At 46.9% G+C, this 18,056-nt stretch overlaps 1 protein-coding gene and 1 pseudogene across 1 annotated transcript; both read left to right on the forward strand.

Moving 5' to 3' along the window:
- Positions 1–326: 326 nt before the first annotated feature.
- LOC123071883 (LRR receptor-like serine/threonine-protein kinase FLS2) lies at positions 327–3,838 on the forward strand (annotated as a pseudogene).
- An 801-nt stretch (positions 3,839–4,639) lies between these two features.
- On the forward strand, positions 4,640–5,493 carry LOC123071885 (uncharacterized). The gene is made up of 2 exons (XM_044495453.1): positions 4,640–4,876; positions 4,971–5,493. Exons 1-2 carry the CDS (start codon positions 4,819–4,821, stop codon positions 5,183–5,185), a joined length of 273 nt encoding a protein of 90 aa, XP_044351388.1. The 5' UTR covers positions 4,640–4,818; the 3' UTR covers positions 5,186–5,493.
- Positions 5,494–18,056: the final 12,563 nt, after the last annotated feature.

Below are 18,056 nucleotides of genomic sequence, written 5' to 3' on the forward strand. Positions count from 1 at the left end.
CGGTTGAAAATAAACCGGTTGAAAGTGGGGGGACTATTCAACCAATTCGTCCATTAGGAGTAGAGATAATAGATTCTTTCCTACCTTAGCCAAATCAACGGATCTCTCTCCGGTTCGCTGGGCGCGTTTCGGTGGGTGGGCGTGGGGTGAGGGTAATTTGATGAAAATAAACCGGTTGAAAATAAACCGGTTAAAAGTGGGGGACTATTCAATCAATTCGTTCATTAGGAATAGAGATAGAAAATCAAGTTGCTTTCTTTCCAGCGGACACTATACTATGGACCAGCGCGACCGATATCTGCAACTAGGCTAAGCCCATCTGTGCACGCTGATTCCCTTCCACACCCCTCGAAGAAAGTCTCTCCCTTCCTAATTCCTAATCTAAAAAATCTAAAAAGAGAAGAAAAAAAAAGTATGTATCTCACTCCCCTTCCGCGGCCGGCGGCTGGCCGCCTCACCGCGTGCCCCGCGGCCATCGACCACCTTCCCCGGCTCCGGTGCCTCCTCCAGATCTTCCTCGACCATCTCTGCCCTTGCGCCGACGAATCCATCTTACAGATCTTCCCCAGCTCCGAATTAGTCCTGGGGAGTTGGTACCATTTCCTAGATTGCCTCCATCGTCTCCGATTGTGCTGACTGCTGACGCAGAGCCATGCGGGGCGCCACCAGTGCCATCCTTTGATTGTGCTCACACGTTTGTTCGCATTGAGTTAACCTAGATTTCCGTCCAAGTTTGCTTAGCCTGGGGATTCCATCCATGGGTGCAGGCAGGCAGGGGGCTAGTTGGTGCCTGCCAACTGCCAACTAGGAGCCCTTTGGTTGCTGAGGAGAAGGCAGGAGCTATGCGGAAGGGCTTCCCAATTTTGGAGCGAAAATGAGGTAATTGCCCCGCTTAGTTTGACCTCAACCCTCATTTCGTGATACCAATTATGTTTGACAAGTATGTACTGTATATTATTCTACAATGTTCTTTTGGTTTATTTGGTTACATGTTTCTCCTTTTGTGTGGCTTTTCTTTTTTCACGCGTCCTCCATCGAAGCCTGAATTGCTGCTCTAGGAGGCAGGGAGCATCAAGGTTCAGATTGGCAGGGTATTGTCTTCAGCATACTGATATCAACAACGTATCGGGTGATACGGTCCAATATCAGAGTTGATTAAGCATCTGTGTGCCATGGCCTCCAAGTGTCACCCTGATAATAACATAATCCATACATCGTACCATTTGTAATTTCTTACTCTTATTATGGGCATCCCTCCACAATAAACTAGCGTGTAGCTTCTCCTTAATGTAAACTGGCATTACGTCATCTACTAAGAGTGTGCCATTTGTAAACCACCAGGTCCACCGGACCACCACTGTAGTGGACGGCCGGCCAGTTCATCCGGGGGATAATACTCCCCGAGTCCCTGTAGCCATGAACCACCACCCATCCGACCTCTGAGGCCACCATGAAGCATCACCATCCTGTAGGCCTCTTGCTCTCCTGCTCTTGTCTCCTACTATGCGCATTCGCGCCAGTGAGAGCGGACACCCGGCGTGAAGCTGAAGCACTTCTGAAGTGGAAGGCTAGCTTGGCCCGTGCCGATGAGTCCCTTGGGCCATGGTCGTTGGCCAACTCCACCAACCTTTGCAGGTGGACGCACATCACCTGCGACTCGGCCGGGCACATCAGAGAGCTCAGGCTTGTCGGCACAACCCTGGAGGGCACACTTGACGAACTCGACTTCTCCGCCTTTGCGCACCTGAGGGAACTCAACCTGAACCTGAATGGTCTGTACGGTACAATTCCAGTAGGGATTGGAAACTTGACGAGCTTGACCATGTTGCAGATCAGCACCAACCAGGATCTGAGGGGCACCATTCCACGCAGCATTGGCAAGCTGAAGCACCTTGTATCACTGTACATGACAGATTTGGGGCTCGATGGCACACTACCTGAAGAGATTGGTAACTTGACGAGCTTGAACGAACTCAATCTGCGCTCGGCTACTTTGACTGGATCGATGCCAAAAACAATTGGGATGCTCGGGAAGCTTGGCAGTCTGGACCTCAGAGACAACAACCTGACAGGGAGCATCCAATGGAGTTTGGAAACATGACAGAACTGGATGCTATATTCCTTCAGAATAACCATTTGGAAAGGCAGCTGCCAGGTACCATCTCTCATCTGGTCAAACTCCAGTATTTGGATCTGTCAACAAATCAGCTGGTAGGTCACATCTCCCCCGAGTTTGGGAATAGCAGCCTCCACCATGTCGATATTGCAAACAACAACTTCTCTGGCTTGTTCCCATCATCCATTTGCGTAGGAGGAGCGCTGAGTGTGGTCAGTGCTGGATACAATGGGTTTACAGGTATTTACCGTCAGACATTTCAAAACTGCACAACCCTGCAAGAAGTTGACTTCACGGCAAACAACATTGTTGCAGAGCTAAGTGACTGTTTTAGTGAGCATCCAGGACAGCTAATCACGATGGCTTTCCGTCAAAACCAGCTGCACGGCACACTTCTGACAGATCGAGGTGAGGAATTCCTTTGCAACTCCACTGATCTAGTCCTCCTAGACCTATCAGATAACGCCTTACATGGAGGCCTTTCCAAGTGTTTCTGGGAGTTGCAAAGTTTGGAATTCATGGATCTGTCCAGCAACTCTTTCAGTGGTGTATTTCCGTCCTCGATGACTTGTGGAGATGATCTTAGATATCTACTCCTAGGCAATAACAAATTTACAGGAACCTTTCCTCTAGGTCTTAAGAAATGCAAAAACCTTACTACTCTAGATCTTGGAGGCAATAAATTTTCTGGTACAATACCTTCTTGGGTAAGTATGAGTTTGCCTGAACTCAACTTTCTTCGATTGTCATCAAACATGTTTGACGGCATCATACCCCACGAGATCTTACAATTTCGCCAGCTCCAAGTATTGGACTTGTCCAAAAACAAGCTCACCGGACCCATTCCAGACGATTTTAGGAATTTTACTGGCATGGCACAAGAACAGCAAAACACTGACTTCACAGACTATGACAAATACTCTTACCAAGTGGAAATTCATATAGTTTGGAAGAATGTGGATCATGTTTACAATTTGAAGATAGTAGCCGTGGTGGGTATCGACTTATCTGGCAACTCTCTTACACTAGAGATCCCAAATGGGCTCACAACCCTTGGTGGAGTCAGGTACCTGAACCTTTCAGGAAATCATCTGTCAGGTTGTATTCCTGCGGACATTGGCAATATGGTACTGCTAGAAGCCTTGGACCTTTCTCGGAACCAACTCTCGGGGAAAATTCCTCAAAGCCTGGCAGCTTTGAAGAGCATCAGCGTGCTGAACTTCTCGAGCAATAGTTTGTCTGGGAGGATACCTACAGGAGATCAGCTACGGACACTCACAAATCGGTCCATATACAGTAATAATCCTGGGCTATGCGGATTTCCGTTGGAAGACTGCATAAACTCCTCAACACCGGCGCAAATTGAAAAAAGCCTGGATGAAGATAGAGAGGCATTGTGGCTGTATTGCTTTGTGGCTGCTGGGTTCATCTTCGGCTTCTGGCTGTACTGGGGCATCTTCTTGTTTCGCAGCGAGACCTGGAGGTGTGCATTTTACCAGTATGTGGACAACATGCAAGGCAAGGTGACCAAGAAAGTATACAGCTGCATCTCGCGCTTCTGGGCCGGCGGCTCTGAATGAGAAAGCGCATTGCTTTGGCGCTGAAGTAAAGGGGTTTGTGTGTGTGTGTGTGTGTGTGTGTGTGTGATATTTCCCTTCCTTGGTTTGTAGAAGAATTGCATTGAGCAAGTTGTGTGTACCTGATGGTGCTTTGACTGTTTGACATGTACTCCCTCCGTTCGGTATTACTTGTCACAAAAATGGATAAAAATAGATGTATCTACAACTAAAATATATCTAGATACATTCATTTCTTGGACGAGTAATTCCGAACAGAGGGAGTACAAGTCTGTTTAAGTATGTGCTGCTGGAGCCATGAGAAACCAGGTGAGGAAAGCATCTTTCCGCTCTGTAGCAAGGAATCTGTAAGTTGGCGTTGGGTGTCTTGTCTTCTTGGCCCTCGCCCAAGTATTCGTTTTGTCACATCAAGTACCAATTAAACAAATTTGTTATCACCAGCTTGAAAATCTTAGTTCTGTACATATATGCACTGCTGATTTGACAATGATATATTCTTTATTTGCACATTTCTGGACTAGTATTTCCATTATCATGTACCAGTCATCTTGTCATAATTTCGTTGGACGGGAGGAGAATCTCGCAAATCTCGGAACAAATAAGTAGACGAACAAAAATGCAATTGGTACGAAGGCGTGCATCGACAATTAATTGACAGCGAACGACTGATCGATCAGCAGCAGCGTGTGATCAAGCGGCAAGAGGAGCGGCCTCGTGGTGACGGACGTGCGCCATATGGTGAAACAGAAAAATGGGCAGCGCCTGATGGCCGAACTGATCTGGAGAAATGATTTGAGGTACTGCCTTGGTTTCCTGGGAAGGCCGGACGCGTATGATAAATACGTCAATTCAGATCATCAAGCTTGCGGGGCATTGGCATGCAGGCGCTGTACAATAGTATTTGGCGTTGTGCATTGATATTAGAATGCATTTACGGATATGTGCCCACAAATTGATACCCTTAATTGCCAGTGTTAATTTAGCATTGATATGGTTCCTGATTTGTCGTCTCACTTCATCACTATAAAAAAAGGCTTTGCCATCTCGTTTGTTCCTCGCAACTCAGAGGCAGACGAACCATCAGCAAGACCTTCCTCCTATCGACAGTACCACATCTAGCTGAAGATGAAGGCTACACATACTACGCTGCTCCTGGCAGTCGCCTTCCTCGTGCTAGCATCAGGTATTCCTCTTACGATGCATTGCTTCATGCATCAACTAAACAAACGACCATATGCTTGAGTTAATTCATGTTTTTTGTTTGTTTTTGCTTGTAGAGGCCACGGTGAAGGCGGATGACATTTGTGCAGGGTCAGTTCACAAGACGCCGATACCGTGTGACCTCCCGGGTTGCCTGCACATTTGCCGCGAGAATGCGAATGGGCTAGGGCCGTGCCCTACTTGCAACTGGACTGCTAACTGCAACGCGTATACTGGATTATGCGAGTGCAATATCTGCATGCCTCCTCCTTCTGCTCCTAGCCAACAATAAAGCGAGTGATATACGTGTATGCTAGCTTTCTGATATACTAGGATAGTTTGTTCTTTGTAATAAGAACGATGCCGTAATGGTATGTCGGGTGTGATCTACTCATTGTAGAATTTGATGCTGCTCCATGCGTTATATGAGATGGTATATGAAGTGGGCTATATTATTTGCTTTACATTGTAGAATTTTAACATGGTCCCAAACTATTTCAGCCGTCTTATTCTTGGATCAGAGGGCCATATGATCTCTTATCTTCCAAGAGGTTAGATTACTAAATAGGGAAATGTTTTTTTTTTGGAAAAGCACCTAATTATACGGAAATAAGTAGTATATATTGCTAAGAACTCTTGCTGTATGGACTATTACATGAAAATAAAATTAAAGCTTCTAGAAAATAGTATGTATTTATTTTGTTTGGATTTTTATTAAGGCATTCACAATTTGTTTGAATCATCCATACGTATGTGTTTACCAAGCAAAGGTTACCAAGAAGATGTACAGCTGCATGTCGCGCTTCCAGGCCAGTGGCTTTATATGATGAAGTGTGTCGCGTGGTGTTGAAGTAATGGCGTGCGCGGATCATTTCTGTAATTGTTATGACCGGTTTACAATACAACCGGAGGAGGCCCGCTGGGCAGTATATTAAGGGCTTGGCCCACAAGTTATCTTAGGCTAGTCGTTTTGAGATTATAAATATTAGATTGTAAGATACCTTTTGAAATTAAGCAATAAAGATAGTTCTATCATATTGCCCGACTCCAGAGGAGCCGGAAACCCTAGCCGCACCTTGCCCTAGCCGCCGCCGCCCTTCTTCAACCTCGCGACGGCGCCAATACGCCGGAGCCGCCGCCCTCGCCCCCAACCCTCGCTGTTCTGCCCGTATAACCTACGGAGTAGAGCGCTAGGAACCCTGGTCCTACCAATTTGGTATCAGGTACCCGGGTTTCGACCATGTCTTCGCCACCTCCAATTCCGCCACCACCGCCACCACCGTCGCTGCCCGTCAACTCCACCACCGCCGCTGCCGCCAACTCCTCCACCGCTGCCGCCTCCGCGCCGGGCGCCACGGCGTCGCTCTCGGCGGGCGCCACGGCGTCGCTCTCGGCGCCGACTCTCCCGGCACCCGGCACCGCGCCGGGCCACGGGCAGCCACCAGCCCCCGTCCAACATACGCCACCGCCGTCACCTCCCCCGCAGACGCAACAGTTCACACTGGAGGCAATGGCCGGCGTCCTCAACGACCTCGTCGCTGCGGTCCAGGGCATCCGCCTCTACCTGGCAAGTCCGTACGGGCCGCCTCCACCACTCCATCCAGCCATGGCCGCGGGTCAGCAGGCGCTGCCGTGGTACTCGGTACCGGGGGCCATCACCGGAGGCTACCCGGCGCTCCCCGCCCCGGCGGCCGCACCGCCGCCTTGGCCACAGTGGCCGCTGCAGCTCGCGACGGCAACCGCGCCACTCGCCGCCACCACGGGGCCGCAGTGGCCCACCTGGACCGCGTCGGCCGCGCCGTCTCCCGCCGCGCCATCCCTTCTAGCGGCCACGGAGTAGGTTCCTCCACCGCCCCCTCCCAGCCCTAACCTGGGCCGGTCTTCGCAAAGCGGGCTTCCGATCCAGGAGGTCCGCTTTCCGTCGTCACCATCGCCACTCCCCGGCTGGCTTCACGGGCCGCCATCGGCCTACCCGGAGGCCCGTCCACCGTCCGGTTTCCCGTTGCAGCCCGAGGCGTCGGGCGCCACCGGGAACTACGCCGGGCCTTCCACCATGGACCACGCACCATCATCCGCCCTCCGCACCGCCGAGGCAGTGGGCCAGGGCGCGCCACACCAGCAGCCGCCCCGGTTCGCCAAGATCAACTTCGCCACGTACAACGGCTCCGACGACCCGCTTAACTGGCTCAACCAGTGTGACCAGTTCTTCCGCGGACAGCGCACACCCGCGTCGGAGCGCACTTGGCTGGCTTCCTACCATCTCTGTGGGGCCGCCCAGACATGGTACTATGCCCTCGAGCAGGACGAGGGCGGCATGCCCCCGTGGGATCATTTCCGAGAGCTGTGCCTTCTTCGTTTCGGGCCACTGGTCCGCGGGAGCCGCTTGGCCGAGTTGGGCCGCCTGCGGTTCACCTCCACGGTGCAGGACTTCACCGACCGCTTCCAGGCCCTGGCGTGCCACGCGCCCGGTGTGACAGCCTTACAGCGGGCGGAGCTTTTCATCGGCGGCCTTCCCGACCACATCCGCGTGGACGTCGAGATGAAGGGGCCCCAAGACCTTCAGACGGCCATGTACTATGCCCGGGCGTTCGAGCAGCACGCCCAGGCCTTGACGCATCCATCCGCGCCACGTGGGGGCCGACAGCCTCCCCGGCCGTCTCTGGCAGCACCGGCGTCGTCCACAGCCGCCTCGGCACCCACCCCGGCACCGACGCGGCCGTTCAGGCGCCTCACTCAGGCGGAACAGCTGGAACGCTGGCGCCTGGGCTTGTGCTTCAACTGTGATGCGCCCTATACACCGGGCCATGTCTGTCCCCGCCTCTTCTACTTGGAGACGACAGACGAGACTGAGGATGAGACAGTGGAGGATGGCCTCGGCGCTCCAGCCCTTGCGGAGCCCGCAGCAGCACCCGCGCCTGCCCCGTCCACCGCCCTCGTGGTGTCCCTACACGCGCTGTCGGCATCCGTGATGAACGGACGATGCTCTTACTGGTCATGATCCAGGGCGAGCGCCTAGTGGCTATAGTGGACACAGGGTCCATGCATAACTTCCTGCCGGAGACCATCATGCGGCGCCTTGCATTACAGCCAACCGACGGAGAGCAGTTGCGAGTCACAGTCGCTAATGGCGACCGTCTCCGCTGCCATGGGCTCGCCCGCGACACGTGCCCATCACTATCGGCGACGAGCACTTCACCATCACCTGCGCCGGCATCGAATTGGGCTGCTTCGACTTCATCCTCGGCGTCGACTTCTTGCGCACTCTTGGTCCTATTCTCTGGGATTTCGACGCGCTGACGATGACCTTCTGGCGGGTGGGCCGCCGCATTCGGTGGGACGACATTGGGGGTGCCGCACCCACCCCTCCACTCCAGCTAGCCGCGACCACCGCCACGGACGAGCACCCACTATTGGAGAGCCTCCTACAGCAGCACGATGACATCTTCACCGAGCCACAGGGGCTGCCGCCCGCCCACACGTACGATCACCGTATACATCTTCTGCCAGGCTCCGCGCCGGTGGCGGTACGGCCTTACCGCTACCCGCAGTTGCAGAAGGATGAGTTGGAGCGGTAGTGTGCGCTCATGCTCGTGGCAGGCATCATCCGGCTCTCCACTTCGCCATTTACCGCGCCAGTGCTTCTCGTCCGCAAGTCAGATGACACATGGCGTTTCTGCATCAACTACCGTGCCCTTAATGCTGTCACACTTAAGGACAAGTTCCCTATTCCAGTGGTCGATGAGCTCCTCGATGAGCTCCACGGGGCGCGCTTCTTCACCAAACTCGACCTCCGGTCGGGGTACCACCAGGTGCGCATGCACCCGGATGACATCGCCAGGACAGCGTTTCAGACTCATCACAGCCACTTCGAGTTCTTGGTGATGCCCTTTGGCCTCACCAACGCCCGAGCGACCTTCCAGGCTCTGATGAACGACGTCCTCCGGCCCTACTTACGTCGGTTTGTGCTCGTTTTCTTTGATGATATTCTGATCTACAATGCGTCTTGGGCAGAGCACCTACAGCACGTCGCCATCGTCTTCAACGAGCTTCGGGTGCACCAACTCCATCTTAAGCGCTCGAAGTGCTCGTTCGGGACGCCTTCGGTGGCCTACTTGGGCCACGTCATCTCGGCCGACGGGGTCGCTATGGACGCCGACAAGGTGGCTGCCGTCGCTGCCTGGCCGACGCCCCAGTCTCCGCGGGCTCTTCGCGGGTTTCTCGGCCTTGCTGGCTATTACCGGAAGTTTATCCGGGAGTTTGGTGTCATCGCTTCGCCACTGATACGTCCATTATGCATCATGCTTCTATATTGATATTTCTTGCATTATGGGTTGTTATTTCACGTTATGTCACAATATTTATGGCTATTCTCTCTTATTTTACAAGGTTTGCATGAAGAGGGAGAATGTCGGCAACTGGAATTCTGGGCTGGAAAAGGAGCAAATATTGGAGGCCTACTCTGCGCAACTCCAAAAGTCCTGAAACTCCACGGAATGTCTTAAAATAAATAAAGAAAAATCGTCGCCAAAGATGAAAGCCAGGGGGCCCACACCCTGCTCACGAGGGTGGGGGGTGCCCCCTGGGCGCGCCCCCCTACCTTGTGGCCCCCCTGGTGGCTCTCCGACGCCCGTCTTCTCCTATATGAAGTCTTTCGATGAGAAAAAAATAAGAAGCAACCTTTCGGGACGAGACTCCGCCGCCACGAGGCGGAACCTTGGCGGAACCAATCTAGGGCTCCGGCAGAGCTGTTCTGCCGAGGACACTTCCCTCCGGGAGGGGGAAATCATCACCATCGTCATCACCAACGCTCCTCTCATCGGGAGAGGGCAATCTCCATCAACATCTTCACCAGCCCCATCTCATCTCCAAACCCTAGTTCATCTCTTGTATCCAATTCTTGTCTCCAAGTCCGGGATTGGTGCTAGTAGGTTGCTAGAAGTGTTGATTACTCCTTGTAGTTGATGCTAGTTGGTTTATTTGGTGGAAGATCATATGTTCAGATCCTATATGCACATTATTACCCCTCTAATTATGAACACGAATATGCTTTGTGAGTAGTTAAGTTTGTTCCTGAGGACAAGGGAGAAGTCTTGCTATTAGTAGTCATGTGAATTTGGTATTCGTTTGATATTTTGATAAGATGTATGTTGTCTAGCCTCTAGTGGTGTTATGTGAACGTCGACTACATAACACTTCACCATTATTTGGGCCTAGAGGAAGGCATTGGGAAGTAATAAGTAGATGATGGGTTGCTAGAGTGACATAAGCTTAAACCCTAGTTTATGCGTTGCTTCGTAAGGGGCTGATTTGGATCCATATGTTTCATGCTATGGTTAGGTTTACCTTAATACTTTTGTTGTAGTTGCGGATGCTTGCAATAGAGGTTAATCATAAGTGGGATGCTTGTTCAAGTAAGAACAACACCCAAGCACTGGTCCACCCACATATCAAATTATCAAAGTACCGAACGCGAATCATATGAGCGTGATGAAAACTAGCTTGACGATATTCCCATGTGTCCTCAGGAGCGCTTTTCCTATTATAAGATTTTGTCCAGGCTTGTCCTTTGCTAAAAAAAGATTGGGCCACCTTGCTGCACTTTATTTACTTTTGTTACTTGTTGCTCGTTACAATTTATCTTATCACAAAACTATCTGTTACCACTTATTTCAGTACTTGTAGAGAATACCTTGCTGAAAACCGCTTATCATTTCCTTCTGCTCCTCGTTGGGTTCGACACTCTTACTTATCGAAAGGACTACGATAGATCCCCTATACTTGTGGGTCATCAAGACTCTTTTCTGGCGCCGTTGCCGGGGAGTGAAGCGCCTTTGGTAGGTGGAATTTGGTAAGGAAAAATTTATATAGTGTGCTGAAATTTTCTGTCACTTGTTACTATGGAAAGTAATTGTCTGAGGGGCTTGTTCGAGGTATCTTCACCCCGTCCAATAGAGCAAAGAGTTGCTCCTCAACCTACTCAACCTACTGAACCTATTGAAAATGAAACTCCTTTTGAGATTCCTTCGGGTTTGATGGAAAAACTGCTAGCTAACACTTTTACAGGAGATGGAACAAAGCATCCTGATGAACATCTACGCTATGTGGATGATGTTTGTGGACTATTTAAGCTTGCAGGTATACCCGATGATGCTGTTAAGAAGAAGGCTTTCCCTTTATCTTTGAAGGGAGATGAATTGACATGGTACAGGCTATGTGATGACATGAGATCATGGAACTATAAAAGATTGAAATTGGAATTTCATCAAAAGTATTACCCTATGCATCTTGTTCATCGTGATCGCAATTATATATATAATTTTTGGCCTCGCGAAGGAGAAAGCATCGCTCAAGCTTGGGGGAGGCTTAAATCAATGTTATATTCATGCCCCAATCATGAGCTCGCAAGAGAAGTGATTATGCAAAGTTTTTATGCTTGACTTTCTGAAAACAATCGCACCATGCTCGATACTTCTTGTGCTGGCTCTTTTATGATGAAGACTATTGAATTCAGATGGAATTTATTGGATATAATTAAACGCAACTCTGAAGATTGGGACCTCGACGAAGGTAAGGTGTCAGGTATGACACCTAAGTTTGATTGTGTTAAATCTTTTATGGATACCGATATTTTCCGTAAGTTTAGCACTAAATATGGACTTGACTCTGAGATAGTAGCTTCTTTCTGTGAATCTTTTGCTACTTATGTTGATCTCTCCAAGGAGAAGTGGTTTAAATATCATCCTCCCATAGAAGTAAAAGTAGCTGCACCTACTAAAGTTGAAGAAAAGACTGTCACGTATAATGATCCCGCTGATTTTCTTGTTCTTGGTTCTCCACAAGATAGCTTTTGTCCCATTATATTTGGTAGACCCTTCTTGAATACTGTTAATGCTACGATAGACTGCAAAAAGAATGTTGTTACTGTTGGCATAGATGATATGGTTCATTAGTTTAATTTCTCTAAATTTAGTAAACAACATCGCGAGGAAGAATTGCCTAGTAAGGACGAAATTATTGGTCTTGCTTCTATTGCCGTACCTCCTAGTGATCCTTTAGAACAATATTTGCTAGACCATGAAAATGATATGTTCATGAATGAAAGAAGGGAAATAGATGAAGGTTCTTTAAACAGGAACCTATTCTGGAACACAATTTGCCTGTTGAAATCCTAGGGGATCCTCCTCCACCCAAGGGTGATCCCGTATTTGAGCTTAAACCGTTGCCTGATAATCTTAAATATGCTTATCTTGATGAAAAGAAAATATATCCTGTTATTATTAGTGCTAATCTTTCAGAACATGAAAAAGAAAGATTATTGAAAACTCTGAAGAAGCACCATGCTCCTATTGGATATACTCTGGATGATCTTAAGGGCATCAGTCCCACTCTATGTCAACATAAAATAAATTTGGAAGCGGACGCCAAACCAGTTCGTGATCCTCAACGACGTTTGAATCCTAAAATGAAAGAAGTGGTAAGAAAGGAAATACTCAAGCTTCTGGAGGTAGGTATAATTTATCCCATTGCTGATAGTCAGTGGGTAAGTCCTGTCCATTGTGTCCCTAAGAAGGGAGGTATTACTGTTGTCCCTAATGATAAAGATGAATTGATTCCGCAAAGAATCATCACAGGTTATAGGATGGTAATTGATTTCCGCAAATTAAATAAGGCTACTAAGAAAGATCATTACCCCTTACCTTTTATTGATCAAATGCTAGAAATATTATGCAAACATACACACTATTGCTTTCTAGATGGTTATTCCGGTTTTTCTCAAATACCGGTGTCGGCTAAAGATCAATCAAAGACTACTTTTACATGCCCTTTTGGTACTTTTGCTTATAGACGTATGCCTTTCGGTTTATGTAATTGACCTGCTACCTTTCAAAGATGCATGATGGCTATATTCTCTGACTTTTGCGAGAAAATTTGTGAGGTTTTCATGGACGACTTTTCCGTCTATGGTTCCTCTTTTGATGATTGCTTGAGCAATCTTGCTCGAGTTTTGCAGAGATGTGAAGAAACTAATCTTGTCTTGAATTGGGAAAAGTGCCACTTTATGGTTAATGAAGGTATTGTCTTGGGGCACAAAGTTTCTGAAAGAGGTATTGAAGTTGATAAAGCCAAGGTTGATGCTATTGAAAAGATGCCATGTCCCAAGGACATCAAAGGTATAAGAAGTTTCCTTGGTCACGCCGGATTTTATAGGAGGTTCATTAAGGACTTCTCAAAAATCTCTCGGCCTCTGACTAATTTATTACAAAAAGATGTACCATTTGTCTTTGATGATGATTGTGTAGAAGCATTTGAAATACTTAAGAAAGCATTAGTCTCTGCACCTGTTGTTCAGCCACCTGATTGGTATTTACCCTTTGAAATTATGTGTGATGCTAGTGATTATGTTGTAGGTGCTGTTCTAGGGCAAAGAGTTGATAAGAAATTAAATGTTATCCATTATGCCAGTAAGACTCTAGATAGTGCTCAAAGAAATTATGCTACTACCGAAAAGGAACTTTTAGCAGTTGTGTTTGCCTGTGATAAGTTTAGACCTTATATTGTTGATTCCAAAGTTACTGTTCACACTGATCATGCTACTATTAAATATCTTATGGAAAAGAAAGATGCAAAACCTAGACTCATTAGATGGGTTCTCCTGCTGCAAGAATTTGATTTGCATATTGTTGATAGAAAGGGAGCTGAGAACCCCGTTGCAGACAACTTGTCTAGGTTAGAGAACGTTCTTCATGACCCACTACCTATTGATGATAGCTTTCCTGATGAACAATTAAATGTCATAAGCACTTCTCGTAGCACTCCTCGGTATGCTGATTATGCTAATTATATTGTTGCTAAATTTATACCACCTAGCTTCACATACCAACAAAAGAGAAAGTTTTTCTATGACTTGCGACATTACTTTTGGGATGACCCACATCTTTATAAAGAAGGAGTAGATGGTGTTATTAGACGTTGTGTACCTGAGCATGAACAGGAACAGATCCTACGCAAGTGTCACTCTGAAGCTTATGGAGGACACCACGCTGGAGATAGAACTGCACATAAGGTATTGCAATCCGGTTTTTATTGGCCTACTCTCTTCAAGGATGCCCGTAAGTTTGTTTTGTCTTGCGATGAATGTCAAAGAATTGGTAATATTAGTAGACGTCAAGAAATGCCTATGAATTATTCACTTGTTATTGAACCATTTGATGTTTGGGGGTTCGATTATATGGGACCTTTTCCTGCCTCTAATGGATATACTCATATTTTAGTTGCTGTTGATTACGTTACTAAGTGGGTAGAGGCTATTCCAAATAGTAGTGCTGATCATAACACCTCTATTAAAATGCTTAAGGAAGTTATTTTTCCGAGGTTTGGAGTCCCTAGATATCTTATGACTGATGGTGGTTCACACTTTATTCATGGTGCTTTCCGTAAGATGCTTGCTAAATACGATGTTAATCATAGAATTGCATCTCCATATCACCCACAGTCTAGTGGTCAGGTAGAATTGAGCAATAGAGAGCTCAAATTAATTTTGCAAAAGACTGTCAATAGGTCTAGAAAGAATTGGTCCAAGAAACTGGATGATACATTATGGGCCTATAGAACTGCATATAAGAATCCTATGGGTATGTCTCCGTACAAAATGGTTTATGGAAAAGCTTGTCACTTACCTCTCGAACTAGAACATAAGGCATACTGGGCTATTAAAGAGCTCAACTATGATTTCAAACTTGCCGGTGAGAAGAGGTTATTTGATATTAGCTCACTTGATGAATGGAGAACCCAAGCTTATGAAAATGCCAAGTTGTTTAAAGAAAAAGTCAAAAGATGGCATGACAAAAGGATACAAAAGCGTGAGTTTAATGTAGGTGATTCTGTATTGCTATACAACTCCCGTTTAAGATTTTTTGCAGGAAAACTTCTCTCCAAATGGGAAGGTCCCTACGTTATCGAGGAGGTCTATCGTTCCGGTGCCATAAAAATCAACAACTTCGCAGGAACAAATCCGAAGGTGGTAAACGGTCAAAGGATTAAACACTATATTTCAGGTAATCCCATAAATGTTGAAACTAATATTATTGAAACCGTAACCCCGGAGGAATACATAAAGGACACCTTCCAACCCGTTTTAGACTCCGAAAAGGAATAGGTATGTGGTACGGTAAGTAAACCGACTCCAAAATTTTTAAGGCAATATTTCTCCGTTTTGGAATATTTAGAAAAATAGAAAAATAAGTAGCAGTCCGGGGAGGACACGAGGCCTCCACGAGGGTGGAGGGCGTGCCCTACCCGCCTAGGCGCGCCCCCTACCTCGTGAGCACCTCGTGTGCCCTCCGGACTCCGTTTCCTTACACGATACATATTTTGGTCGGTAAAAATTCATTATATATACTCCCGAAGGTTTTGACTCTCGTATCATGCAAATATCCTCTGTTTTTGTTTTCGAGCTATTGCTACTGCAGATTAGAGCAAGATGTCTTCTCAAGAGTCAGTCGGCGAGAGCCGGGTATCCAATCCGGCACCGGAACCAAGGGCAAGCAGCGACGCTGACCACTTCGAGCCAGCAACGGAGGAAGAGATGGAGGCTGACCTGATGAGAGTAGATGCCATGGAGGATCAAGAAGTCACCTCTCGCCTCCGGGATGGGTTTACGACGGGGGAACTACAGAGCTCAACTATTCCAAAACTCGGTTATCCCTTCCAATGTTAAATTTCTTTCCTATGAAAATATGAGGAGGAGTGTCTCAAGCTCTCCCGCAGCTATGCAACACCCTTGGGTGCAAGGAGCTTTAGCCGTTACAGGGAAGCTTCGCAAGGAAATAATGGACCTCAAGCAGCAAGTCAATAAGCTCGAGGAGGAGAACCGTATTCTGAGGGGAATCATCGCCAAGAATATTACGCCAACAACAAAGAAGGAGAAATAATTACATGGGTATGGGCACTCCCCTTGGCAACTGCCAAGCTTGGGGGAGGTGCCCTGGTATCGTATCACCATCACAACTCCTATCTTTACTGTTTTATTAGTTTGATCTATTTAGTAGTATCTTGATTTAGTAGAATAAAGTCATGGCATGATCTAGTTTTGAGTTTTGCTTTATGATCCTTCTTTGTAATCGAGTCCGTGAGCTATATAATAAAGATTAGTGTTGAGTCAAGGGCTTGAGTATTTTGCAATGATCTTGGGTGATTAGAAGAAAAAGAATAAGAAGAATCAAAGAGTTCATATTGATCTTAGTGAAAGTAGTGACTTCACATAGAAAGAGTATGATGATTAAAGGTTGTTGGGAGTTGGCAAATATAGCTTTGGTCATCGTTGCAATTAATAGGAAGTAATAAGGAAAGAGAGGTTTCACATATAGATATATTATCATTGACATCTTTTATGATTGGGAGCACTCATTAAAATATGACATGCTAAAGAGTTGATGTTGGACAAGGAAGACAACATAATGAGTTATGTTTTCTTACATTTGAGATAAAGTATGTTGTCATGGATCCTCTAACGTGTTGAGCTTGCCTTTCCCCCTCATGCTAGCCAAATTCTCAGCACTAAGTAGAAATACTACTTGTGCTTCCAAATACCCTTAAACCAGTTTTGCCATGAGAGTCACCATATCTACCTATGGATTGAGTAAGATCCTTCAAGTAAGTTGTCATCGGTGCAAGCAATAAAAATTGCTCTCTAAATATGCATGACTTATTAGTGCGGAGAAATAAACTTTGTACGAACTTGTTGTGGACGCAATAAAATCGACGGACTGCATAATAAAGGTTCACATACAAGGGGCAATATAAAGTGACGTTCTTTTGCATTAAGATTTTGTGCATCAACCCTAAACGCGCATGACAACCTCTGCTTCCCTCTACGAAGGGCCTATCTTTTATTATTATCCTCTACCTTATGCAAGAGTCACGGTGATCTTCACCTTTCCTTTTTCATTTTATCCTTTGGCAAGCTCAGCACGTTGGAAAGAACATGATATATATATCTAATTGGATGTGGGGGAGCATGAATTATTACTGTTGATATTACCCTTGAGGTAAAAGGTTGTGGGGCAAAACTATAAGCCCCTATCTTTCTCTGTGTCCGATTAAAACTCCGTAACCACAAGTATCGCCTGAGTGCTAGAAATTATGAAGGACTAAGTGATAGTTGAGTATGTGGACTTGCTTTTAAGCTCTGACATAGACTCTTTCCGATGTTATGATAAATTGCAATTGCTTCAATGACTGAGGTTATAATTTGTTGGTGCTCAACAAGGTTTCTGATTCAAACTTTTTGCTTTGTGAACTGATCATCACTTGAACATAAGTAATCATATGACAAAATCTTTATATGTTGCTGTTATGAAAATAATCATGATGCCTTCATGTCCGTATTTTATTTTTTTTATCGACGCCTCTACCTCTAAACATGAGGACATATTTATTGTTATCGGCTTTTCGCTTGAGGACAAGCGAGGTCTAAGCTTGGGGGAGTTGATATGTCCATTTTGCATCATGCTTCTATATCGATATTTATTGCATTATGGGCTGTTATTTCACGTTATGTCACAATATTTATGGCTATTCTCTCTTATTTTACTAGGTTTACATGAAGAGGGAGAATGCCGGCAGCTGGAATTCTAGGCTGGAAAAGGAGCAAATATTGGAGGCCTATTCTGCGCAACTCCAAAAGTCCTGAAACTCCATGGAATGTCTTAAAATAAATAAAGAAAAATCGTCGCCAAAGATGAAGGCCAGGGGGCCCACACCCTGCTCACGAGGGTGGGGGGCGCCCCCCTCCCTGGGCGCACCCCCTACCTCGTGGGCCCCATGGTGGCTCTCCGACGCCCGTCTTCTCATATATGAAGTCTTTCGATGAGAAAAAATAAGAAGCAACCTTTCGGGATGAGACTCCGCCGCCACGAGGCGGAACCTTGGCGGAACCAATCTAGGGCTCCGGCAGAGCTGTTCTGCCGGGGACACTTCCCTCCGGGAGGGGGAAATCATCACCATCGTCATCACCAACGCTCCTCTCATCGGGAGAGGGCAATCTCCATCAACATCTTCACCAGCACCATCTCATCTCCAAACCCTAGTTCATCTCTTGTATCCAATTCTTGTCTCCAAGTCCGGGATTGGTGCTAGTAGGTTGCTAGTAGTGTTGATTACTC

Source organism: Triticum aestivum, chromosome 3B, assembly GCF_018294505.1.
Source record: "Triticum aestivum cultivar Chinese Spring chromosome 3B, IWGSC CS RefSeq v2.1, whole genome shotgun sequence".
In the NCBI taxonomy this organism is placed as follows: Eukaryota; Viridiplantae; Streptophyta; class Magnoliopsida; order Poales; family Poaceae; genus Triticum; species Triticum aestivum.